Source organism: Oncorhynchus nerka, linkage group LG3, assembly GCF_034236695.1.
Source record: "Oncorhynchus nerka isolate Pitt River linkage group LG3, Oner_Uvic_2.0, whole genome shotgun sequence".
Lineage (NCBI taxonomy): Eukaryota > Metazoa > Chordata > Actinopteri > Salmoniformes > Salmonidae > Oncorhynchus > Oncorhynchus nerka.
In genome coordinates, this window is record NC_088398.1 from 52537883 (window position 1) to 52564899 (window position 27017).

At 44.8% G+C, this 27017-nt stretch overlaps 1 protein-coding gene across 1 annotated transcript; it reads right to left on the bottom strand.

The window, feature by feature from the left end:
- Window positions 1-119: 119 nt before the first annotated feature.
- LOC115110509 (1-phosphatidylinositol 3-phosphate 5-kinase) lies at window positions 120-27017 on the bottom strand. Its single transcript, XM_065013339.1, is given in 46 exon segments — window positions 120-787; window positions 973-1047; window positions 1219-1411; window positions 1622-1819; window positions 1942-2045; window positions 2227-2403; window positions 2534-2593; window positions 2722-2822; window positions 2903-2986; window positions 3123-3218; window positions 4746-4787; window positions 4934-5054; window positions 5193-5330; window positions 5430-5490; window positions 5599-5689; window positions 5840-5994; window positions 6176-6284; window positions 6707-6820; window positions 6983-7161; window positions 7402-7573; window positions 7741-7812; window positions 7965-8065; window positions 8411-8788; window positions 9061-9222; window positions 9316-9623; window positions 9626-10018; window positions 10243-10369; window positions 11219-11359; window positions 12078-12185; window positions 12304-12378; window positions 12722-12902; window positions 13402-13531; window positions 14698-14757; window positions 15351-15518; window positions 15823-15970; window positions 17467-17578; window positions 17732-17889; window positions 18562-18700; window positions 20508-20597; window positions 20823-20849; window positions 21700-21910; window positions 22449-22620; window positions 22958-23067; window positions 23722-23748; window positions 24232-24393; window positions 26827-27017. Coding segments are annotated over 46 exon segments (6327 nt in total). The 5' UTR covers window positions 27008-27017; the 3' UTR covers window positions 120-671.

The window sequence follows — 27017 nt, forward strand, 5'->3', positions numbered from 1 at the left end:
TAGCATTTCATGGTGAAGTCTACAGTCTAGTCGGGACATCTGAGCTGTTGAACAATGACTATCCTCATCTATGTAGTTTCACAAGATGGGACAAACAAAACATCTTATTGACACGGAGGTTTAAAACATTTGTGAAATCAGTGTTAATCTTTAATTACATACTCTCTGTACATTTACATCACATTGATTCATTTGTTCACCAAACTAGGACCACCAAGTAAGAATCTTTTTTTCAGTGCCATCTCACTGTGCCCGCGTGAAACAGTTTGACACATCAAGATTAGGGAATTAAGTTCTTTCCATGTCAGGATAAATTAGGGCCTAGCTTTTACTGGACAGTCATGACTTTCAATAATACTCTCGAGTCACTCGTTTACAGTCTAGTAGATCATAATAATACTATGGAATGATTGAGTCGTTGTATACTGGCCTTGCATTACTCTTCATCAATCCATCCAGTATGCTTTTATGGTTCCTTATTGGGCAAAGGGTTTTTCTGCATTGTAGTCTCCTGTCCCTCCTGGTAACTGATGCCCATGTTGTGTTCTGCAGCTAGCAGCGGAGTCCCAGATCCGTTTATGCTGTGTTGCCAAACATGCCGTGACAATGACATAGGAATTGGCTAGACGACACAAACAGATCTGGAACTCAGGCTAGCTCCCTGGTGTCAGTTAGCAGTTGACCCCTAGACCTGTCCAGTGGTCAGGCACCATGAGGAAGTATTTGTCCATGGCCTCACAGAAACGTGATCGGTACAGCTCCGGAGACACCACTGTGGGCATCTTACCTGTGAGTGAGACACAAAACACCACAATAGCAATTTTCATTTACAGGAAGAAATCAAAAGGTCTTTGTATAATAAAAAAACGAACTACTAGAGATCTCAAAGCTAAATGTGAAAGGGCACAATCTAAAAATCGACTTCAAGGACTAATGTAGGGGGAAGGTGACGTCTGACAGATGATGAATTACCTTGCCCTCCCAGGATCCCTGTGGATTTCACCACCATCTCCAGCTTCTTATCCCATGTGAATGTCCGAATGTAATCTGACACAATGGAAGGAATGTTTCTTTTATAAATACAGCAGAGTACAAATTCATTCGCATGCCTTTTTGAAGCAGCATGCATAGAGAAATGAGATGTTTTTTCTGTAAGCACCAGCAAACAGTTATCAATGTTATAGCCAATGAAAATACGTTTGAAAGCTTTTCTCGCACCTATGATTCCCACCACCAGCTGGTCTGTGGTGTCATCTCGTCCAACCAGCAGAGAGTAGTCTATGATCAGGTGACTAGACAGGAAGTAGGCATCACTGTGTATGGCAGCCCTCAGGATGGCCTTGCAGTGGGCTCTGATGTACAGAGGGTTGTCATGGACCAGCTTCAGTAGGTTCTCATCCAGCAGAACCACCTAATATAGAATGGTGCCATTTAGCTGATGCTTTTATCCAAAGGTTGTTATTTCAAAAGAGAATGTGTTCTCAATGACATACCTGGTCAAATAAAGATATAATAAACAAAGCTACTGACTGCACAGTGAGTGCATAATATTTATGTTGTATGTGGCCTCAGCGGGAATCAAACCCACAACCTGGTGTTGCTGGCCTTGTGCCATGCTCACCTCACAGCTCTCCTTCCCAGAGTCGGTCTTAACGTTGCGGTTCCTCAGAGAACCCTTGAGGTCGAACACCTGGGCCATCTTCCTGCCATAGAACAGGTTCTCCATGACCAGCAGATCCAGCTTCTTCTCAGAGTTGTTCTGGGAGTTCTTGTAGCCGATCCGGTACACACCCAGGATCTTAGCCAGGGCAGTGGGTCGCTGTGGGACAGACAGGGGGGTTTGAATTTTTTTTTATAAAGTAATTTATTTGAGGAAATCCAATTTATCACCAAAATAGTTCATATTTATCTAAGTCAAATGTAATTATATGGGTAGTTTACCTTCTGCTGCACAGCTCCGGTGATGTAGGTGAAGTAGTGAGGGGCAAAGTCCAGGAAGGACTGAACCTCTAGTCTGGGCATCTGCTTCAGGATGAACCGGTCATCTGAGTGAGGGAAGGAGGGAGAAAGAGAGTGATAGGTATAACCACTACAGACAAATAAATAGCACTACAGGTGGGTGACATGGACAGCACATATTTAAAGGAGTTATCTTGCCCCCAAATAGGACTTCCTGGTAAATACAAGTTAAATAAAACAATATGACTCTGGTGTTGAGGGTCACACCTTCGGTGGCGTAGAAGACGGCCCCAGACTTGCCGCCACGGGCCTGCCAGTTGACGCAGTGGGAGAGCGAGCGGACAAAGTCATCCTCCGTACTGTCCATGATCTCCTCTCTCATCTTGTGGAATTCCTCTGCATAGTAGATCCTGCAGTAGAACTTAGCATTGGCATCAGAGAACTCTACGAATGAGAGAGAGAGAGATATTACTGACTAGGCCCTATGCTTGTTATTGAGAGAACGTTTGCGGGCTAAGCACTTCACAGGTAACGCCATCCCAAAGGGCACATAAATCCAATGAGAAACACTCACGTAATTCGATATGAGGGTTTCCGGCTGACTTCTTGTGCTTGTCTCCTATGTCTGCATCTTCTGTTCAAATAAAAAATTAAAAGGATGATAGGAATGCCATTAGAACAGAAATGAACTGAGGTAAAAAAATACTTTCTAGCCCCCCCCCCCCATGTTTCCCGTTTACCCTGAGAGGATCCACTACTCACTGAGAGGGTCAGTGTCCATGCTGCTGCGGCCCGGACCCATCTGGGAGGAGGCCGTCTCATTGGGCTTGGCTGGGCTGTTCTTGGCCCGGCTCTCTCCGGAGCTACACCCCGACAGGATGAGACGAGGCATTATACATCAGGTAACATACACACAGTCAACATCAGCAGAGTTTGTGTGTACCTGATGGTTTGAGTGGTGTCCTCGCCTCCAGCCTTCACCGTTGTCTTTGACAGCTCATCAAGAGCGGTCTTATACTCCTTACAGCTAGAGAATCAGGCCGAGGTCATTCAAATAACATTAGAACACTATAACGACAATAACTTTAGAACAACAAGACAACATAACACATCAGTGAGTAAGACGTGCAGAGAATGGAGAAGAAATAGAGCGGAGTGGTTACCTGAGAGCGAATGCAATGATGGAGCTGGGTTCTCGCTCACACACGGCTATGGGCACTCTCTCATGCTCATACATCAGGTAATGCTTGTCTGGGTCACTGACAAACAAAGATCACAACAACGTCAGAAAACACACAGGGCTCAATAATACAACACACTACTTATCTGTCCATTATACAGAGGATACAACCTGGGGTTGGAACCAATTCAGGGAACAGAACCGAAAACTGTAAAAGAACAACGTTTTTCAAAGAACAGAACCGAGAACAACAGGGATCTATACTGTTCTGAAACAGAACTGTTATTTCAGAAGCACAGGAACTGGTTAAGAGCGTTCTTTTACATTCCAGGAATTTTTTTCAAGTCCCACATAAAACACAACAAAGCACCTCTGCATTGCCCTCACTGTCACTCAGAAGCATATTCCAGTGTCTGTCTGCCTGCCTGCTGAAAATCCTTCCCAGTGTTTGTAGGCTACCTGCCCCTCCCTCCGAAGCATGCATAGTTTAATGTAGCCTACTGACGTTACGGCAAGCGGAACCGGAGCACCAAGTCTAGGTCCAAAAGGCTCCTTAACAGCTTCTAACCCCAAGCCATAAGACTGCTGAACAATTAATCAAATGGCCACCCAAACTATTTACATTGACACCCCCCTTGGTTTTTACACTGCTGCTACTCGCTGTTTATTATCTATGCATAGTCACTTTACCCCTACCTACATGTATAAATGACCTCAACTAACCTGTACCCCCGCACATCGACTCTGTACCGGTACCGTCTGTATATTGCCTCAGTATTGATAAGGTCTACACACCTGTTGTATTCAGCACATGTGACAAATAAAATTTTATTTTATTTTTCCAAATTTAAATTAGATAACAGATTCACTTTTCCAATTCTAGTTAAGGCTATTATAGTTATGACGTTTCACATTGATTTATTAACTACAAAAAGACGTGCTTTCTATTTTAATTCTGGTGCCGCTCTGAACACACAAGCTTGTTCGCTAGCTCTGGTCTAGCTCTCAAACTCTAGATGGCATTATGTGTAATGGAACTGAGAGTCATGATCAAGGGCTAGCTCTGGTCCAACGTTAGTTAAGCCAACTCTCTGAAGTTCAAAGGCTTTCAGAGATCCTTCATAGAAGCCGCTTGTTTTAAATATATTTTTCTACATCAAACATTACACTTCGTCACCAAGCTGCTCTATGTACATGCATTGGACAGACAAGTGTAGTGTAGGGTGTGATATGCGACTGAATTTTTGCAGGTGAGGAGAGCGCTGGGCATGAATCACTGGGCATCTTGTTGTTATGACATGCATTATCTGAATTAGGTCTACAAAATTATACCCACGAAGGAGCGGCTTCTATGAAGGATCTCTGAAAGTCTGAACTTCAGAGAGTTGGCTTAACTAATGTTGGACCAGAAAATGAAGACAATTGGAAAATAATTTTGGTTCCGACCCCTGGATTACAATGGACATTTGTTATTTTGGCTTTCACAGTGCTCAGCCCCACCACAAAACAACAGCACAGGGTCAGCGGCAGAGCAGCGCAGAGCTCTCTCTGGAGCAGGTTAGAGGTTACGTGCTTTGCTCAAGGGCACATCGGCAGTAGGTGGCACCTGATATAGTGGTGATTTTTCCCGTCAACACTGGGATTCAAGCTAAACATTACAACAAAGTAAGAAAATGAACAGGGCTCAATATAGCATTGGCATTATATCAGATGCTATCTTATATGGCTGATCATAAATTAATTTATACTACAGGTAAAAAGCTTATTCAGATGTGAAGGGCATACTGTACTCACAATGGGAATGGGATGGGGTTGTAACTGTTGCCTGGCAGCAAGTTGGCTAGAATGGCCTTCATGGTGGACTTCTCTTTCACCTGGCTGTCATTGGAGCCCAACAGGTGTCCATCAAACACATCTAGGAGACAACAAGAATGGAGTTAGAGGCCAGAGAGGTCTGTATTTAGATACACACTGTAGATCTAGAGAAAGTGAATGGTAAGCGTACGTGGGGGGTTGTGTTTGTGATTCTACAGGTGTGTGTGTGTGTGTTCACCCTCTGGGATGCTGACAGAGTCCTGGTCAGGAAAGGAAGGTCCAGACGAGAGGGGTTCTGAGCCGGGTTCCCCTGGTGACGGTAACGTTAGCAATGACGACCCCGAGCTCGAGGGCAGGGTAGTGAGGTGACGGTCCTCTGTCAATTGAAAAACAGACACGCCCATCAACTACTGTCAACCAATGAGAGAAGTACTATAGCATTCTGACTGAAAGCTGGGGAAAAAAATCCCCTCACCTTTGTCACCATTTTGTACCACAGGGGAGGGGTTGCGTGGAGAAGACTCCAGAACACTGGTCTGTTAAACAAAATAAATACATAACATTCCATCCTTTAGGATACAAGTCCTTATCATATACTAAGCTCATCCTATCATTGATTTATATCAGGTATATATTGCACTGACCTTGCTGTCGTCTGTCGGTCTGTGTCTCCCAGGGCTGGCTGGGACCGACAGACGCTTCCTGCCCTTCTCCTGCTGGAATAGGTCCTGCAGCCTGGAGGTTAAATGGTTCAACAAATTCATTATATGAGATCAAAAATGAAGCCTAGTACTAGACTAAAAATGCGTGTTTATTGGAGATTAATTTATCTGTCTAGGAAACCACCCCTAACATAAAAAGCTGCTCCGATATCAGTGTTCTCACCTGCTGTTCCAGGACTGCAGTGTTTCACACAGGCTCTGTTTCTTCACTACCACTGATTCCAATACAGTCTGGAGCTGCTGGGGGGAGTCACTACCACAAGCCTGGAGACGAGCCTGCAGCTTTTCTATCCAGCTACGCAGCTCTGCCTCCTCCATCTGAACACACACAAAGAAAACTGATGGGAACCATGTGTTTGATACCTTTCTGTTCAATCATTATAATGAGCCCGTCCTCCGATTTACAGTGACAACACTGATGAAAAGTCAGCCTCCACTGCACTATACATACACGAGACATATTTGGAGTGTAGCTCCCACCCTTCGAGGGGGAACCTACGTCTTTCTGTGCAAACAGGTCCTCCATCTTCTCTTCGCGTGTCTTGCTGAAGGTGTCCGTCTTCAGGGAGGTGAGGCGGTCCTCTATGGCCAGGTACACCTGATTCACCCTGACAAGAGGGAGAGAATGGAAAAGGCCTGGTCAGAACTAGAAAGAAGGTAAAAACTAGTCAAACTAGATTATTCAGATTCGTCAGTTGGAGCCTGGTCCCAGATCTGTTTGTACCGTCTGGCCAACTCAGAGGATAATAACCATAGGACTCAGCTATACAGCACAAATGGCAGGTAGCCTAGTGGTTAGAGCGTTGGACTAGTAACCGGAAGGTTACAAGATCGAATCCCCGAGCTGACAAGGTAAAAATCTGTCGTTCTGCCCCTGAACAAGGCAGTTAACCCACTGTTCCTATAAGAATTTGTTCTTAACTGACTTGCCTAGTTAAATAAAAGGTCAAATAAAAATAAATAAATAAAAAACAGATCTGGGACCAAGCTACTTAAGGCCATGGTAGACAGACAACAGGTAGACAGTTACTTCTGTGAGAAGTCCTTGAGGTCCTGCTGCATGCTTGCCTTGGAGGGCCCCTGGTTCCTGATGAAGATCTTAGGGGGAGGGAGGCAGATCTCCAGCAGTCTCACTGAGATGTAGCTGGGGGTTAGACAAGTGGAATGCTTTTCTTTGTGTGTTGAAGATGTTTTGAATTTAAGCAAAAATGATAAGAAAAAAATTGAAGGAATGATAAATGATGGATAGATGTATGAATGGATGGTTGGATGGATGAAAATAAAAGCCTTGGCCTATGTTTCCCACCTGAATGAGGCCACCATCTGGTTGTAGGAGAAGTACTGGTGGTAGTCTTTGTGGATGGAGTGGCCACAGGGCTCAGCATTAGCCCTCCTGGTATACTGGTGACCATAGAACCTCAGCTCCAGGTACTTAGCAAAGGACATGGACCACGAGTCATTGGACAGGGGCACCACAGGAGTCACCTACAGAGACAGCAGAATACAAGGATCAAAGCTCTGTGAGCGATAGAAACTAAGCAGACCTGGACAGCAGCTTTTTGCTCTAGCCAAAAACGGGCAATTCTGATTAGCAAGACTTTGATTAGTTGAACTAGGTGATCTCGCTATTAACTAAAACAAACTGTTAGGTGTGATAGCTATAGAGCAAGTCCTGGGGTTAGTCATGGAACAGATAAGGAAACGCAGATTAACAAGTTACTGTACCTGTTTGCATATGCGGCACCAGGAGTAGTTGAGGATGGTGTGTTGGTATCCAGGCACAGGAGAGTCCAGCTCCTTCAGTACGATCTGAACACAGCCACTGCCATGGACAAACCGCCGCACATGGTGCACCATGGGAGTCTCACAGAACATACTAGGGCACTGATAGGATGGCCTTTATCATGCATTCACAGACACACGCACACAGACAGACACGTCAGGGCAAAGAAGAGGGGCTTCATTGAATGACATTTTATTACATATCAATGACACACTTCATGGTCAAATATTTGATCGGAAATTCAATAAATAATTTGTCAGGTTCTGATATTTCTCCCTCACCTGAAACAGTATCTCTCCAAGAATATTCCTAGTGTGAGGTCATTCTTTCCGTAGAACTCCATCGTGACAATCCTGTTGAGAACAAATAAGTCTTTGTGAATAGCTGACCTTTCAGAGTTCAGTCAGCTGGTCTTTCACACCGGGTTCACAAGATTTCTATTGCTCCTAAGGGGATAAATAAAGCTGTACTGAATTGAAGACCACCAGGGTTGAGTGGGGTTTACCAGGGACTGACGCAGGGGTTGGGGGAGTTGTTGGACTGGGCTGAGGAGCTGCTGAACAGAACACAAAGTCTCTGGTGGTTCACCGGGTTCAGGCAGTCCAGCTAAAAACACAGAAGTAATGGTGGTCAACAACAACAAGCACATATGCTTTACAATTCAAGAGCGCACTTCGCCTCTTCAGACCTCCCCTAATCTCTCTGGAGAGTGAGTGAGGTGGTGTGCTCATCAATGGAACACACTGAGCAGTAAACTAGCACTGACCAAGGGAGATGTTAACATAGGTTGTCTGTAATGGAAAACCCCTCAATATACATCAGAACAAAATCTAACGCCACAGATACATCAGTGAGACTGTTGGAGATCTGTCTCCCTCCTCTGCCTATCTGTCCCATCCATCTCCTATTATTGTGGTGTGTAGATGTGCCAACTAGCTGGCCATGACTCACCTTGGAGGCCCAGGTCATGTCGTTCTGTCCTGCTGGTTTCTCTTCTTCACTATCAGCCTTGACGGGGTGCTTGGACGGTGGAGCCTCCCGGACTGGTGGCTGAGGTAGGGGCTGGGTGAAGGGGTCTGCCTCCTGCCGGAGGCGGCCCCCCTGGGCACGGTAGTCTGCCAGCATCTTGGCCAGGTCCTGGCTGCTTCCCAGCTGCTCTGCGATGCGGGCGCTGGTAAGGTGGTGGGAGGGTAACACCTGGATGGGGCGGAGGGGAGGGACTCCGTTGGTGATGCCTCCACCTGACGGGGCGGAATCTTTGAGGAGTTGTCGCTTACGTCGACAGTCCAGTTCTTTGAAGTCCTTGTTGAGCAGCGGGGAGAGGTACACCTACACAAGGAACTAGTTTGTTACATCTCAAATACGAAAATAGCATATCGGCTCATTTGCCTAGCACTTAAGTGTTATGAGATGTGCGTAATGCACACGCATGACAACAACTATTTTGGTAGACATCTCCACTATAACTAACAACTGAGTACAGAGGAATTAACGGTCACGTGAACAGATGACCTGATATTCTATTGTACATTACTGAACTACATTGAGCGAATTGATAGAAAGCAGGTTGAAAAACCTTCAGTGAATGTAAACCAACAGACCTTTTCAGGAAAGTAGTCTCTGCTGGGGCAGCGTAAGCCAGCAGGCGTGAGGAGGAAGGGCTCTCTAAAGGTGATAAAGGGGGAGATACAAAGGATGATGTCCTTCAGCTCCTGTTTGAAGCCTGCCGTAAGCGTCTTGAGACGGTCGTCCGTTGAGGCCACCTGCTCGGTGGCAAAACAGAAGAGGATATTGTAGGGCAATGGAAACCAACATGTTTCTGTCTGTATCCTTAATCAGTTTTTTTTCTCCCTCACCTGCTCTGTGACAAACAGCCCTGTGTCATCCTGCAGGGGGTCTCTGAACAGCCTGGGGGGCGTCTCTGAACCCGAGCTTTCCTCCCGCGACTCACCCCTCCCCAGAACCCCCGACCCGCTCCCCCCCTCAGTCTCCCCCTTCCCCGACCCAATCTCATCTGCCAACTCCTCCAGGTCATCAATAAGATAGGGTGGGGACACTGGAGGTGGCAGCACCTGGCGATTGGACAACGGCGTGGAGGTCATGACCTCTGCTGACTCCACCCCCTCAGCCCCCAAGGAGGAAGAGGAGGACAGGAAGTGTTTTTGTTGACTTTTGCACCATGGACATCTTTAGGCGAGGAGGACTCTGATACAGATTTCCCAAGGGAAGACTTCTCATCCTCCTCCCCCAGCACAGTCTCTCCTCCCTGGGAGAGGGTGCTCTGGTCGGTCCCATTTTCCTGGCTCTCCTCCTCCTCCTCCTCAACAGTAGTGCTCTCCAGGAGACAGGGGAAGGAGTTGGTCTTGGCCAGACTGGGAGGCATGGCGAACTCATCCATGAGGAAGGATATCTCTAGCTGGGAGTGGTAGGCCACACACACCATGAGGATGATGATCTCTTTAACCCTGGCCAGCTCATACTCAGATGCCCCACGAAGCTTTATGGTACAGCCCAGCTGGGGAGAGCAGCCCTCAAAGAACATGAGAGTCTTCAACTCATCTGTCACAGAGAGAGAAGGGAAGAGAGGAGAACATATTACATAGTTGTGCTGTGGAACTCAGGGGAGTCAGAAGGAGGAGCCTGGAGATAAGTCTAGAATGGGCGGGAGGAACTTGTGAATGAACGCACCTGGTTGCAGTAGGTTTCCTGTGTTGGATTATTTAAGGGAATTAAGTTTTATGAACGGCTTACTATATCTAACAGACAGAGTAGTTTCCACTCACTATTGGCCAGCTGGAAAGAGTGTAGGTAGAACTTTTGGCAGGTTCCCAGTCGAGGCTTGGTGAGCAGCTGGTCCATGGACATGACTAGGTCCCCCTGGGTCATACGACTCACCCTGTCCAAGACTTGCTGCAGAGAACCAGAGGTGGGAAAGAGAGACTGAGGGCAGGTACGGCTAATAGACAGGTGAATGGGTTAAGCAGAAGAACAGGCTAACATGGCTAAAGACACCATCAAAAAGAGTTAAAAACAAAAAGCTAACAGCTACATAAAGGTAACTGCCAAAATAATGGGAACACTTGAGTGAATGAGGGACACAAAGTATATTGAAAGCAGGTGCTTCCACACAGGTGTGGTTCCTGAGTTAGTTAAGCAATTAACATCCCATCATGCTTAGGGTACAAAAATGCTGGGCAGGCTCACAGGGCATGAGAGGTCACTGAATGGTTTGGAGTATGAAAATGACGTAAACCATATGTAATGGTCACCTCAGTCACCAGATCTCAACCCAATTGAACACTTATGGGAGATTCTGGAGTGGCGCCGGAGACAGCGTTTTCCACCACCATCAACAAAACACCAAATTATGGAATTTCTTGTTTACGAATGGTGTTGCATCCCTCCAATAGAGTTCCAGAAACATATAATCTATGCCAATGTGTATTCTGGCTCGTGGTGGCCCTATGTTGGTGTTTCCTTTATTTTGGCAGTTACCTGTATGTAACATGTTCTAAAGCTAATTAAGGTGTGTTTGGAAACATAACCCATGCTAGTACGTTAACTAGTACAGAGAGCTAGAAAGAGGGCAGGGCAGTACTGACTGGTTTGAGGTCAATAACCAGCAGTAATGTAAGTAGTGACAGAGGGCAGAACAGAGGGCTAGAGAAAGCTAGTGAGATATCAGTAATGACTGGTTTGACATTGATAACCACAGCTAATAAGGTAACTAGCAGTACAGAGAGCTAGAGAGATACTGACTGGTTTGACGTTGATGACCAATGTGATCCCGTGCTCCAGCAGCATGTCCTGAGCGATACGAGACACAGTCTTCTCTACCAGCACCAGGTTGGGACGCACGTCCGCTATACGCTGAACATAGTTCTTCAGAAACTCACGCTCCTGGGGAACAAAGACAAAGATTTGTTTATTTTTCTTAATTTCTAGAAATTATGGATGGGTGTCAGCAAATTAGTGAAATATATACTTTTTTTAAAAACCCCGTTTTCTCCCCAATTTCATGGTATCCAATTGGTAGTTACAGTCTTGTCCCATCGCTGCAACTCCCGTACGGACTCGGGCGAGGCAAAGGTCGACAGCCGTGCGTCCTCCGAAACACATCCCAGACAAGCCGCACTGCCTCTTGACACAATGCCCACTTAACCTGGAAGCCAGTCGCACCAATGTGTCAGAGGAAACATTGTTCACCTGGCGACCGTGTCAGCATGCACTGCGCCCAGGCCGCCACAGGACTCGCAAGTGCGCGATGGGACAAGGACATCCATGCCGGCCAAACCCTCCCCTAACCTGGACGACGCTGTGCACCGCCCCAATTGTGCACCGCCCCATGGGTCTCCCGGTCGCGGCTGGCTGCGACAGAGCCTGGACTCGAACCCAGAATCTCCAGTGGCACTGAGATGCAGAGCCTTAGACCACTGCACCACTCAGGAGTCCAGGAATTAGTGAAATATGTATTCTAAATGTGTTTGTCTTAATGCCTAGCCCTTGATTAGGTTATTTGACATTATCCTTGTCATCTTGTTAATTTAGCTACATAAATCATTCATGCTTTAAATCAACAGGACAGCACAACCCACAAACCACTGAGTGTCTGACTGACCTGAAGCACAATGGGGTCAATGCAGGTGAATTTGGTCTCCTCTCTATAGAGATACTCTATGGAACACTTCAGCAGCAGGATCTTGGGGTTCTTGATGTACGAGTTCATCTAAGACAAAATGATACTTTATCGAGTTCATCTGCACATAGACAAGCAATAAACAGTGTCGTTCTGGCTCGGTTTACAGGGACAGATGGTGGTTATTTTTACAGGAGAGGGAACCTACCTTTTTGTGGGCAATGTTCTTGGTACAGACAAAGCCATTCACTACGGCAGAGTCAAACTTCTTCCCTCCAGGAATCTAAAGAAAGAAATAATAATAAAATAGCCATTTTGGTCACGTTAAATTACTCAAAATTCAACCCCTACAGTGGGTGCAGTATAAGTACAGATATATGACAAATAACCTGATTCAGAGTTGAGATAATTGCAGGCAACTCGGACTTTAGCGTAAATCTTTGATTGAATTCAATATGGAGACTTGCACAGAAAGTCAAGTTATTCACCCAAATGGCAAGTCAGAATACCTCCGAGAGCACTGTGAGTGTAGCCTCTTAATTACCAGACTAATTACCGCTGCCCTACAGAATGTAAAGCTTGTGAGACTTCTGGATGGTTATACGAGGTTACTGTCAGTGAGCTACCTTCTTGATGTGGACCAGTTGTCTGATGTCCATGTCATCATCACAGCTGCGAACGTCTGGCCGCACCGTCTGCACCACTTGCCTCACCACGGGAACAATGATGTCACGCCAGGAGAGGGACAGGGACTCACTGTACAGCAGCTGCTGTAGCAGCGCCATCATGTGACTGTGGTTGGCAGAGCTGGGTAAGGGAGGGAAGAAAACAGCAGTTTAAGGCCAGTATACCATGTGGATTCACCAGCTAAATATTTTACATTTTTATTTAACTAGGCAAGTCCGTTAAGAACAAATTTGTATTTACAATGACAGCCTACCCCGGCCAAACCCTAACCTGGACGATACTGGGCCAATTGTGCGCCGCCCTATGGGACTCCCAGCCTGGAATTGAACCAGGGTCCGAAGTGACGCCTCTAGCACTAAGATGCAGTGCCTAAGACCGCTGCGTCACTCTGGAGTCCAAAATAACACCATAGTATGCTCCAATTCATACTGAGATGTTGTTTCATCTAAAAGAATGACTCAAATATGTTCCACTTCAGTTCCAGTTTTACTTCACTTCAGTAAGCTAAAGACTAGTCTTTAGTTTCCAAACATCCAACATACCTATAACAAATAAATAAATGGAATGACAAAAACATTTGAGCAACTTTCAAACCTCTAAGTTATCTGACGGTACTCACAGTAGCCTCTCCATGGCCTTCTTCTCTCCATTCTCCTCTCTGAGCTGGTCCAGGGAGCTGTGGTGCCAGCCCAGAGGAGTGAACAGCATCTCTTTAGCCTTCTCCTCCACACGACGGTTAAACAGGGACTCTACAGCACACACACAGACAGAGAGAAGAGTGAGAGAGCACGATAGAGAGAGAATGTTAGCTTGGCTTACAGCTACAATACATTAGGTTCAGTACCAACTACTTGTTCAACAGAAAGAATACACAGCTGCAAAAGAGTTGAAAAGGAAGCAACACTTGAACTAAATAAGGAAGTGGGGAATTCCTGGGTCATTCCACGAAAAGAGTGCCTTTTGCGTGCATCCCATTGATATTTTAAGTAGAAATTGTGCACAAATATTGAATTTTAAATGGCTGTTATATTAAATGAAGTGCCCTTTAACATAGATCACATTCTCCAAGTTTCAACATCATTGTAAAGCCCTAGTTATTTTGTTGCTTTGACGAAGTCATTTCTGATGATGATTATCTATATGTGATTAATTTACGTCTGTCCCTCATTTTAAGGTCAACCGTGTTATGTGAACTGAACTGTCGTTTTAATATGGTGAACAGTGGCGGCCCGTCCATTAGGGGCAGTGCCCCACTTTTGGTTGGTTTAAACAAGTGAAAAATGATCAACTGCTCTGCCATCAGCAGCACTGGGCATCCGGCCTGCCACACATCACTCGGATTACATTGCCAGCTCTTACATTGCTTGGTATTGAGTCTGCTCATGATAGTCATTGGGAGCCTGGGACCTAAACCGGACATCCACATCCATCACCAGTTGAAGGACAAAGGGATACACTTGCTAAGACCTTCTCATGGATCTGATAGGACAAAAAAAACATGGTTCTATGCCCAATTTGCAACACTATTTTGGGTTTCCTGCTTTTAGATGCTAGCTAGTGGATACTAGCTACCGTAAAGCACGCACACCGGTAGCTAGCTTGCTCTTTTTGTTGAGTTTTCCCTTCGATGCACTCGTGAGCTGGTTGCAAGCTGCTCGTTCTAAAAATAACTTTGTTAATCAAAACAGTGGCAGCATGTGCAGCAGAGATGATTCAGTTTTTACATCCAAAAATACATTGGTGTATTTATGCTGTTGTTCAAATGCACAGATCACTTTATACATCTTCCCAAAGAAACAAGTTGTAATTTGAAAACTTGTGTTAATAATTCTGTCATGCTGCTTTTGTGACCCAACTCCCCAGTTGACAGTAACACTTCTCAAAAGGCACCGAATTTGTGGAACGACCCTCCTACCTTTGATGAAGGCGTCGCTAATGGAGATATTCTGTCCTCCTTCCTCTGAGACCAGGTACTCTGATAGGAGAAAGCGGAGAAATGCATCAACACACGCACAACTCCACCTTCCAAAAACATATACCCATTATGGAAACTGGCTATGCAAACTTTGTGTGCTATCCTATATTTCCTTCTGAACGCCACACTCATTTATATGCATAGCTCATTTCCTGTCACTGTTCCTTTAAATGTTGGGGTGGTTGTTGTTGTAACAACAGGTCATGTGCAAAATTCCCACTTTAGAGCAAAACAAATCTGAATTGAGCTTTCAGACTTAGGTCGCATATGAAACATCGGAATTGTATCAGGATTGCGTTTACACAGGCAGGCCCAATTCTGATCTTTTGCCCAATTATTGGCAAAAGAGCTGATATGATTGGTCAGAAGACCAATTAGTCAAAAAAAATAACCGAAATGGACTGACTGTTAACACAGCCATACAAATGTGAACTCAACAGAACAAATTCTAGAAAAGATAAGTATCAGATATGCCAATACATCACATTTTGGGTGATTGCGTAAACACAGCCTTAGTATAAGGCGTTTGCCTACAGCAAGACAACAGCAACTAATCATTATTTTTGTGTGTTTGTGTGTGTGTGGCTCAGTACCTTTCTGCTCCGTAGGGTGCGGGGGTACATGGGGGTACTTGGACTGTTTCTTGATGTGGAAGTTGACATTGTCCTGCTCCATATTGAGATTGATGGAGGCAGCAGAGTCACTGTCCACCGCTGACTGGAAACTGCTGACTGACGTCCTCTTACTAGGACTGGACGAATCTTATGGGGGAGGGGGGGGGGGGCATTAATTGATTGATCTTTATTAGTCATGTAAAAAAAAAAAAATGTGTCTTCTTGATGCATAGCAGCATGGAGGGGGATAAATATGAAGGGACATCAGAGCCAATACAAAAGGGATCTTAGAATCCTTTAATAGCTCATTAGTTCAAGATAAACACAAAGAAACATCTCAAACATTACAGAAGGACTCAACTACCTATTATTTAGGAAAGCAACAGACATGGACATGAGGCTAGTTGTTGTAATGTGTAGCCAGAGTCACAAGGCATGCAGGGATACTTACTGGGCATGACATAGTCATTCTCGTCAGCCACCTGGTCTGTGTCACTGTCGTCAAACTTGATGTCTTTAAACCAGGAAGGTTCTGAGTGTCCCTCCAGAGAGTTGACACTGTCACTGTCAGGAGACGGAGTCTCAGAGAAGTCTGTGCTCTGTGAGGATAGAAGACACCTTCATCAGTCATGAGCAACAGCGTCACCAACATCATTATTATCGTCATCAAAAAAATCATCAACACTATCATCAACTACACAATCATCACAATCTTCACATCATCGTCATCCTCAGCAGCAATAGCATCACCATCTTCACCACTATCGTCATGATCATCATCCTCACCATTATGACCATCATTGCAAAAATCAGGAACGTTCTGTCCAAAAATTATGCAGAACAATTAATCCATGCTTTTGTTACTTCTAGGTTAGACTACTGCAATGCTCTACTTTCCGGCTACCCGGATAAAGCACTAAATAAACTTCAGTTAGTGCTAAATACGGCTGCTAGAATCCTGACTAGAACCAAAAAATGTGATCATATTACTCCAGTGCTAGCCTCCCTACACTGGCTTCCTGTCAAGGCAAGGGCTGATTTCAAGGTTTTACTGCTAACCTACAAAGCATTACATGGGCTTGCTCCTACCCATCTTTCTGATTTGGTCCTGCCGTACATACCTACACGTACGCTACGGTCACAAGATGCAGGCCTCCTAATTGTCCCTAGAATTTCTAAGCACACAGCTGGAGGCAGGGCTTTCTCCTATAGAGCTCAATTTTTATGGAATGGTCTGCCTACCCATGTGAGAGACGCAAACTCGGTCTCAACCTTTAAGTCTTTACTGAAGACTCATCTCTTCAGTGGGTCATATGATTGAGTGTTGTCTGGCCCAGGAGTGTGAAGGTGAACGGAAAGGCTCTGGAGCAACGAACCGCCCTTGCTGTCTCTGCCTGGCCGGTTCCCCTCTCTCCACTGGGATTCTCTGCCTCTAACCCTATTACAGGGGCTGAGTCACTGGCTTACTGGTGCTCTTTCATGCCGTTGGAGGGGTGCGTCACTTGAGTGGGCTGAGTCACTGATGTGATCTTCCTGTCTGGGTTGGCTGGGTTATGCTTTCTCTAATTCTCTCTTTCTCTCTCTCTCTCGGAGGACCTGAGCCGTAGGACCATGCCTCAGGACTACCTGGCATGACGACTCCTTGCTGTCCCCAGTCCACCTGGCCGTGCTGCTGCTCCAGTTTCAACTGTTCTGCCTGCGGCTATGGAATCCTGACCTGTTCACCTGACGTGCTACCTGTCCCAGACCTATTATTTGACCATGCTGGTCATTTATGAACATTTGAACATCTTGGCCATGTTCTGTTATAATCTCCACCCGGCACAGCCAGAAGAGGACTGGCCACCCCTCATAGCCTGGTTCCTCTCTAGGTTTCTTCCTAGGTTTTGGCCTTTCTAGGGAGTTTTTCCTAGCCAACGTGCATCAACATCTGCATTGCTTGCTGTTTGAGGTTTTTGGCTGGGTTTCTGTACAGCACTTTGAGATATCAGCTGATGTACGAAGGGCTATATAAATACATTTGATATGATCAACACCACCCCCATCAGCATTGTTAATGTCCTCTTCCCCTTATTCCCACAAAACAGTATCTCACCTGGAGGGGGCGATAGAGAGCGTACTCATCTCTGAACAGCTGGTCGTGGTGAGTGACACAGTCCAACCAACGACCATCTACCAGAGCCTGACCAATGGCTATCGCCTGTGCCCTGCAAGAGTGTGAATGAGCGATAGAGAGACAGAGAAAGAGGATGGATGAGGGAGAAAGAACATTAGTAACTCATGTAATCTCTGCTTAATACAACAGGATGCTTACTCAGACATCCAGAATGGTTTTCCCTCAGCATGATGTCTGTCTTTACCTTGTGGAGATAGTTCCATTCCTTAACAGCCAGTTGACCAACTCCTTCCCCACAATGCAGTTGGGGTATGTACGGAGCCAGTAGCGGTGGTCCTGGAACTCCATACCAGTAGTGTTGTGACAAATCTTCTTCCACAGGTCTTTGAGCTGGGATGAGTCCTACATGTCATCACAGTCAGTCAAAAATGACTTATGTTTGCTTTGTCAAGAATGGATTGTAAATTGGACAGAACAAATTATACAGACAGAGATAGAGGGAAAGATTGAGGATAGAGGGAAGCAAGAGAGAGAGAACGCGAAAGAGTAATTTGCGAGATGGAGAGAGAGGGCGAGCGAGCGAGAAAGAAAGAGTGTCAGAGTGAGAGAGCAGGATACAAAGTCAGATAGAATAAGGTGAAAGGGGCCCTCGAGTGGCGTAACTATCTAAGGCACTGCATCGAAGTGTTGCGGCGTCACTACAGCCTGGGGTTCGATCCCAGGCTGTGTCACAATTGTCCCAGCATCTTCCAGGTTAGGGGAGGGTCTGGCCGGGAGGGCTTTACTTGGCTCATCACGCTCTAGTGGCTGACTTCGGTGGTCAGTTGAACAGTGTTTCCTCCGACACATTGGTGCGGCTGGCTTCCGGGTTACGCGAGCAGGTGTTAAGAAGCGCGGTTTGGGGGGGGTCATGTTTCGGAGGATGCATGAATCGACCTTTGCCTCTCCCGAGCCCGTTGGGGAGTTGCAGCGATGAGACAAGATCATAATCACGAAATTGGGGAGAAAAAGGGGGTAAAAATGAACAGAAAGAATAAGGGGAAAGAGGGAGTGAAAGTAAGAGAGCATCATTACCAACAGTATCTTCCTCTCCTCTTCGCTGTGGTCAGGATTTGGCATGGCCCTGCTGGTCTGGGGGCTCACTGAGCTGTCATAGGAGGGCACCATGGAGGAGCCAGACCGGTCCAGGGACAGGTTGGTCACACTGGCTGACCTGGATAAGACGGGGCTGGCATTACAGGGCCATCCCTCAATAGATGCAGCAACACATTTTCATTCTGTACCTTACTTCTCATTCTATACTATATTTCCATAACTTGTGTGTGTCTGTGTGTGTGTGTGTCTGTGTCTCTGTGTAATAGGGATTAGAAATTATTTCACTATTTGAATAATATGACCTTTTCTGAATAATTGAAATACATTTTTTATTTTATTTTTTACTTCAATGGGGACTTGCTTGTGCAACCCTTGAGAGCCGGCGCGATGAGCTTTGCTTGTTCCAGCAGAAGGGTGGGGGAGGTGCGAGAGAGAAGCAGGGGCCAGTGTGTAACACAGAGGGAGAGAGATAAAGTAGCCAAACCGATTCGCGCAAGTTGGACAAACTTGTTGCTGCCATAGGTTATCTACCATACCATCTGGTAGTGTCTGTCTTGGCTACATCAAAGCATTGTAAAGTAGCAAGGCTAGCTAATGGAGGCTATTTTGCTGCGCTCCCCATCCTTGTCTACAACAACTCCATTTATATTAAACAACAGCCTACATGTTGGTGGATCATTGTAGCCTACTCCATCAGCCAATTGAATTCCGTAATTCAATTCCATTATGCATTGATTACAATTCTCCCATTACACTTGCTACACATGACCTCTGACCTTGATGACAATAACAAGCTACACGTGCGAAACGTGTGTAGGCTACCAGTGATTTTTTTAAATGGGATGCACTCGTAAAAAATGTCATAAAACTGTTGTTTTAATAAAATTGGAATGTAATGGACCATCCTTGAAGGCTATGTGGCAATGTCACATAGATAATTATACTTAATTTCCCGACAAAGCCTTTTCATTGTTAAAATAGGCCTATATTTTTTTTGGTTTCTCAAAAATGAATACTCTCCCAAGTAATCTAATACTAACGTCCTGTGGGATATTACAATAACTGTGCCAAACCCCTAGAGTGGAAAGGGAGGGGACTAATAGATGTCAAAAAGGGTCCAACAGAAATAGAATGAACACACTATTATAACTATTCTATATTTTATTTAACCTTTATTTTGACAGGGACACTAGGCTGTCTTTCACAGACGAACCCTGCATAAATACATCAAACATATACAATATACAAAATTACAAGGCAGATAGACACATTTATCAACGTTGAAGTCTCTGATCATGACTCTCAACTGACCAATGGGGACCAGAACATCTCATTTCAGAGAGCTCTGGAAGTTGTTCCACATAAAGGGCCCAAAAAAAAACTAAAAATCAGCTTTACCCAACTATGTAGAGACCGAAGGGGCCTCCAGGGTTATCCAAGCTTGAGACCAGGTTTGGTCATTCGAAAGTCTAATTGTAATTAATGATAGGAAGTTTCTGCATGAGTGCTTTGTAAATAAACAAGAAAATGCTGCTCTCTCCTTACATACAATGAGGTACAACCCACTTTTTAATACAAAACACAATAGTGAATTCTAGAACCATGACCAGTAATAAACCCGAGGGCATAATGGAAAACAGCATCTAGTGGTTTAAGTGTAAATGCTGCTGCATGCATATAGATAATATCCCCATAATCTAAGAGACAAAAATGGCTTGGACAATTTCCTTCCTATTAACTAAAGTCAGACATGCTTTGTTTCTGTAAAAGAAACCAACCTTGAACTTCATATAAACATCTCTCTGTGGGATGCACTATCAGAAAATAGGGCACCAAAATACAAACCCTAAACCTAGCTGGAAGAATGTAAAAGAAGCTGTAAAATGGTTCTATATAAAGATGTTGGACCAAAAGCAGACACTCACCGCTTCCTTATTGGGGACTTGCCTCCATCCTCTTGTAGCGTGCTCCGTCTAGAATTCATGCCACTGTTCTGAGAGTCCTGGTGAATCAAACTGACACACAGACATACATACAAACAAATTCATTCTTGAACTAAATCATTTCACATCCACCTTTGATGTCAATAGAACACTACCGGAACTTGCTATGGTAGACGCATGCAGAAGTCTCAATATGGTAGGGCTAGAATGGTAAAGCTCAAGTCAAAAATAAAAAAATAAACTGTTACAAGCTGTCAGAGAAGTTGGAACGTTAGTAAAAGTAACAGCAGGACTCACTTCTTTCTCATCCCAATGGGAGTTTTTCTATGCCAGGAGAGAAAGGGGAAAATATTTCATTTGAGCAAGAGCAGAACACTGAAAATGGGATCAAAGCTGGTTATATAGTTCAAAGGGATGGCATTTTATTAGAGCTAAACAAAATATAAAAGCATGCTTCCCTGTCAAAATCAAACAAAGGGATGGATTTGAAAAATAATAGGAAAAGTATGTTCAATCGAATAATAATACCTCTCGGTAATTCTTTGTTTTTAAAGTCAAACATTTATTTGAAATCCCTTTTGCTGAGAAATGTATGTTTTTCAAAGGCACCCCTCTCAAAGGTAATATGATTGATTGATTGGTTAAGAGGAAGTAGAGCGCCAATAAAACCATGCACGTGGACCAAGCAGGGATAAGGAACCCACCCAGTATACAGGGGAAGAAAAGGAGGGCAGACAGAGGAGACAGGAGAAGGATGGAGTAGACAGGGAGGGAGAGGAGAGGACATGGAGGGGAGAGGATATAGGGGATGAAGAGTGCTGAATGTTTCTCTCTCCTCTGTCTCTTCAACTCTGCATTTGAAGGAAAAAACAAAGATATGAGAGTAGGGATACACAGAAAATCATGCAGGATATACACAGACAGAAATAAATACACTGTGGACAAGAGAGGTGAAGAGAAGACAACAAAAGACTAGAGGTCAATGCGAAGGAGAAGTGCATGCATGGTTCATAGGACAGGAAGGGGATAAAATTACTAGAGTAAGGATGCAAAAGACTGGAGAGTGCATGTATGGTTCCTCCCACAGACTTAAACCTATGATTTATCTCTATGGTTCCTCCTCTCGGTCTGTGTTCTTAGGGTGGGGGCCATTTGGGATGCAGCCTTATTTTACCTCTGCCAGGCCAGGTCCTCCTCTAGGAAGATGTTGCGGCTGGCCTTCCGTCCACCGACCGGGGTGCGAGGCTCGCTGGGCTCCAGGACGCAGGTGGAGCAGGGGGAGGAGTCAGACAGAGCAGACAGGTCCTCCCCTATGGAGCCAGAGTCTGCAGAGTGGGAGTAGCTCAGAGCAATCTTACGGCAGTAGGTGCAGGCCCGCAGGTCTCCTAGACAGACAGACAGACAGACAATGGCGGGAGGGAGGGAGACAGCGAGAAGGGTAGGAGTCAGTGAGAGGAAGAGCAGGTCCTGCTATGATCTAGGATGGAGGCAGTATCGTGGTTACTGTGGTGTTGTCACTGCATGGCACGGTTAGGTCACAGCACATCATCAAAGGACAAACATGCTATTGATTAGATCTCTTGGTCTCAGATTCTCACATCACAGCAATGTTAGCTCAAAGGTCACTGGTCAACTTACCCAAGTCCAACTTTAGTAACACAAACAACCACAGCAGAAAAAACACCATGCTGAGCACCCATAGACCTCTGTACATACACATGATCTCAGCAGTGGCTCAACTAGATCTCTACCATTGGACCTCTCTAACATATTGTGACCCTGCTTTGGGATCATTCTTTAGGGGCTGTCTTCCCTCTCCTCAGGAGGTCACTAGGGATAATGATGATGATGATGCAGGCAAGGGGTGGGCATGGTCTTGAGGTCATGCCCCCACCCCCCCCTGTGAGTCCCCAATGCACTCACCCGTGTAGCCCATGAACTTGCCAGGGATTTCCTGGTTGCAGCAGCGGCTGCAGAAGATCTGGCCACAGAGCCGGCAGTGGTGGCGGCGGCGGAAGGTGGTGAACTTCTCATTGCAGTCGTAGCACTCCTTACATTGGCTGTCTGGCATCCAGTACTGCTTCAGGTCACTGTCCTGCAATATGCCTTCTTTATTTAGTGTACCAATTAACACTGAGGTATAAAGTAATGCTGAAGCAATCTTTTCAAAGTACATGAAAACTATATTTCACTGAAATCAAACGGTTAGATGAAACAATAACAGCCTACTTTAAAATAAATAAGAGGGGTCTTCACACGTTGTCCCATATTTGGAACAGTTGCCTGTGTGTGACTGTGATAGTAAGCTAAGTTATATTACTCCAAGTGAAAACAAGCAGCACTAGAGTAACGGTGTGTAAAACAACAGCAGTGTAATGTGAAGTACAATAAACAACAGCAGCAGTGTGATTGTGAAATGGTATGGTAGATACCTGGCTCTTTCCCTCCATGATCTCCTTGAGTCTCTTCAGAGCAGTGCGGAGCTGAACAGCCGTACGAGGATCGTGAGTGCCCAGGGGGGTTTCCGATTTCCTACGGCCCTCTAGGAGCAGCACACACACAAAAAGAAACACACATGGTGCAGCCATTCAACACACACTTCATAGCAGATTTCGTCTAACCATTCACGTCATGCAAATGCTCCCTTTTCATGCAAATAAAATGCAGAAAGGTAAAGGAGGGAGACTGGGAGAGACATTTTTTTTTTATACCTCTCTTAGGTAGGTTATAGCCCAAAACGGGCATGGAAATTGACAATCTCTTCAAGGATTTGCTTTGATAATGGCAGGTTAAGTTAAAAAAGGATTGCACAATAACACAACAGAAGCTTACCAGTATATCAGTAGCCATAAACTAGGCTCTAGTGAACAATTATGGTTATGAATAAAATTATACAGATAACGCAAATCGGACAAATGCCATTGAGTGAGAAACAAAAAAAAAGGTAGTATGATGTTAGTTCTTATATCATTATGCAAACACATACAACTGATCAAATATCAGTGTTGGCAACAAAATAACATCAGAAGGCACTTTATCCATACATGCCAAAAGTAGCTAGATCAACCACACTCACACCAAAACCACTCAGGTGCTTGGGTTAGCCGCCCACTCTATGAAACCAGGTTGTTAAAAAAATCAAGCGCAAAAAACATTTCAGAATTCTTAGCAAACACACAGTATAGAAGGCCCTCACCCTCACCAGGCCATAATGGCCAGTCCACTGCAAAAAGAAAAGACATACATCAGCTTTTTTGAATAGACGTCATGTTACTCACACTGTGCATCCATTCTTATCTGCACGTCGCTAACTTAAAACTATAAAATGTCAAAATGGATAGCCCTCACAAAAAGAGCAGCAGTTCAATACGTATTCTAGCCCATGGTAGAAACACAGCAGCTCTCCTTTAAGCTTGCCTGGCGGATATAACGCCTCCAGTGACTCGGATCTCTGACTGATGACTAATCCTATCAGCATGAAACGTTCATCACCATTATCAGGTCAAGCCAGAGAGACAGTTAATGCAATCACTCCAAATATAAATGAAAGCACAAAGAATCACTCAAGTTCTTTTTGTCACATGCATAAGTACAGTGAAATGCTTAACTTGCAAGCCCTACCGAACAGTGCAGTATTCAACCCCCCACTGTATAAGTATACTGTACATCTGATGCATTAGAATAAATGTGTGTGTGTGTGTGGTACCTGAAGCAGTAGAAGTCCTGCGTAAAAGATTGTGGTGTTGTTTCCTATGCGCCCCAGAGCCGTGGATGGAGTGTGCTGGTATGGTCCAGTTCCTACGCTCCCCAGTGGGTGACGGCACAACCACATCCGGTTTCTCTGTCACTGAGGGTGGCCGCCCCTCCTCTGTACACATAGATAAATTAGAACAGGTCATTTAAAGTGGCACTCCAGTCTCTTTTTTTACCTAATTTAACACCTGATTTACTTAACAAAAGTAACATCTTTAGATGGCAAAGGTATCCTCATGACATGGGGGGGTTATGGAATTTAAAAAAGCACATAAAGGCTACATAATTCAGAAAGGTCATGTTAACTGACTGATATCTCATAGAACAAAATGTTCTGAGCCTGTGTCAACCTCGGACCTTATTTTCGGTGTTAATCCCAAAACCCTATTCTTTCCCCATTAATTTTCCCCGTATGAATAGCTGAACAAACCAGAGGCAACTAATTTCCGTTTTTTTAGGACAACACGCTCTATTGTTCCCACAAACAGACAAGGAAGTCGATACCATCAAAGGACACCATCAGACCAACTCCTTGAATGTCCTACTCCTTGAACCCACTACTTTACCCTTAAAGGTGCACTATGCAGAAATTCTAATATACACTACCGTTGAAAAGTTTAGACATTAACAATGTCTACACTGTATTTAAGATCAATTTGATGTTATTTTAATGGACAAAAACATGAGATTTGCTTTAAAAAACAAGGACACTTCTAAGTGACCACAAACTTTTAATTGGTAGTGCATTATGCATGTATGTTATATATATATATATATATATATATTATTATTATTTTTAAATATTTTTCTTTGGGGGGGGTGACATAACAAGCAAGTATAATCCTTGTGCCATCTGAACCACTGTGAATATCTTTTCCATACCCCAAAATATTGTATTTTCAGCTGGTGTACAAAACCGAAACTTAAGAACAGGAAGCATAGAAATAGTGCACAAAGTTAAGCTATACTGCAGATTTACAAATCAGATTTCTATGTGAATTTGGTTGGGTCGCCCAAAAACGTACATATTGCAGCTTTAAGTGTGTGTACATTAATGTACTTATAAGTGTATGCATCGCTGGTGTCCATAAATGTTCCCTTGCTCTCTCTAGATCTAATCTTATCAGCGTAAAGTGATTCACCATCCCTCTAATAATTCCATTAAATTAAAAAAATAATAATAATAATAATTTTAAAAATGTGAAATAGAATGTTGTTAACGCTCCATGCTACAGTATATGAGCAGAGCCCTGCTGCCTTGGTGAGGGGCCTGCCAGTAAGGATGGGGCCTGGAGAGAGGGAGACATGATGGACCATGTGGTTGGCCGGCCCCTTCCTTGCACCTAGCCAACAGGCAGTGTCACATCACATGACCTCACGGGACATGGGCTCTGCTCCGAGTTGCATTCTACTTCCTGTTAATCTTAAACTGACTGTAAACTCAGCTGGTGGTCAAGGCTACAGTACCTTTCCCTGCATCCTAGGGTACAGTACAGTAGCTTAGACTGTACAGCACTGCATAGTATAGACTGCTATAGGGCAATGGACGAATCTGGGTTTGGTGGATGCCAGGACAACACTACCTGCCCGAATGCATAGTGCCAACTGTAAAGTTTGCTGGAGGAGGTATAATGGTCTGGGGCTGTTTTTTATGGTTCTTAATGCTATTGAATACAGTGACATTCTAGACGATTCTGTGCTTTGTGGCAACAGTTTAGGGAAGGCCCTTTCCTGTTTCAGCATGACAATGCCCCCGTGCACAAAGCGAGGTGCATACATAAATCGTTTGTTGAGATCGGTGTGGAAGAACTTGACTGGCCTGCACAGAGCCTCAACCCCATCGAACACCTTTGGGATGAAATGGAACGCCGACTGCGAACCTGGCCTAATCGCCCAACATCACTAATGCTCTTGTGGCTGAATGGAAGCAAGTCCCCGCAGCAATGTTCCAATGGACAGCCTTGCCAGAATAGTGGAGGCTGTTATATCAGCAAATGGGGGACAAACTCCATATTAATGTTGATGATGATTTTGGAATGAGATGTTCGACAAGCAGTTGTCCACATACTTTTGGTCATGTAGTATAGTTGCCACAAAGTTGGAAGCACAGAATCCGCGAGAATGTCATTGTATGCTGTAGCGTTAATATTTCCCTTCACTGGAACTAAGGGGCCTAGCCTGAACCATGAAAAACGGCCCCAGACCATTAAACTAACTGACTGTAAACCCGGCTGGTGGTCAAGGCTACAGTACCTTTCCCTGCATCCTAGGGTACAGTACAGTAGCCTAGACTGTACAGTACTGCATAGTATTGACTGCTATAGGACACTCCACAGAATAAGAAATAACAGTGTGACAAAACAACGACTCAATTCTTCCGCTTTTTTGTCTTGTCTCCTCATCTTAATGCACAGGTCTACTAGATGACTGTCAACCATCTCAAAACAATTACATAGTGTAATTTAAGTAAGTTTGTGTGAATGTCTGCAATCCCTGAAATCTTGTCTGCTTTCATCATGCGTATCACGTGTGTTATCTTAGTAATGACCTTTGTTAAAGCGGAACAGGTTGACAAAGGAGCTGTATGCTGATCGGAGCGGGGGCTCGTCCTGCTCTGGAGTCAGGGGTTTGAAGTGTGTCAGGTGAGATGGGCTGCCAGGGGAAATAGGAGGCGCCACACTCCAATCCAGCGTAGAGGATGAGGAGGAGGATTTGTCGTCAGCAGCCATGTTACTGCTC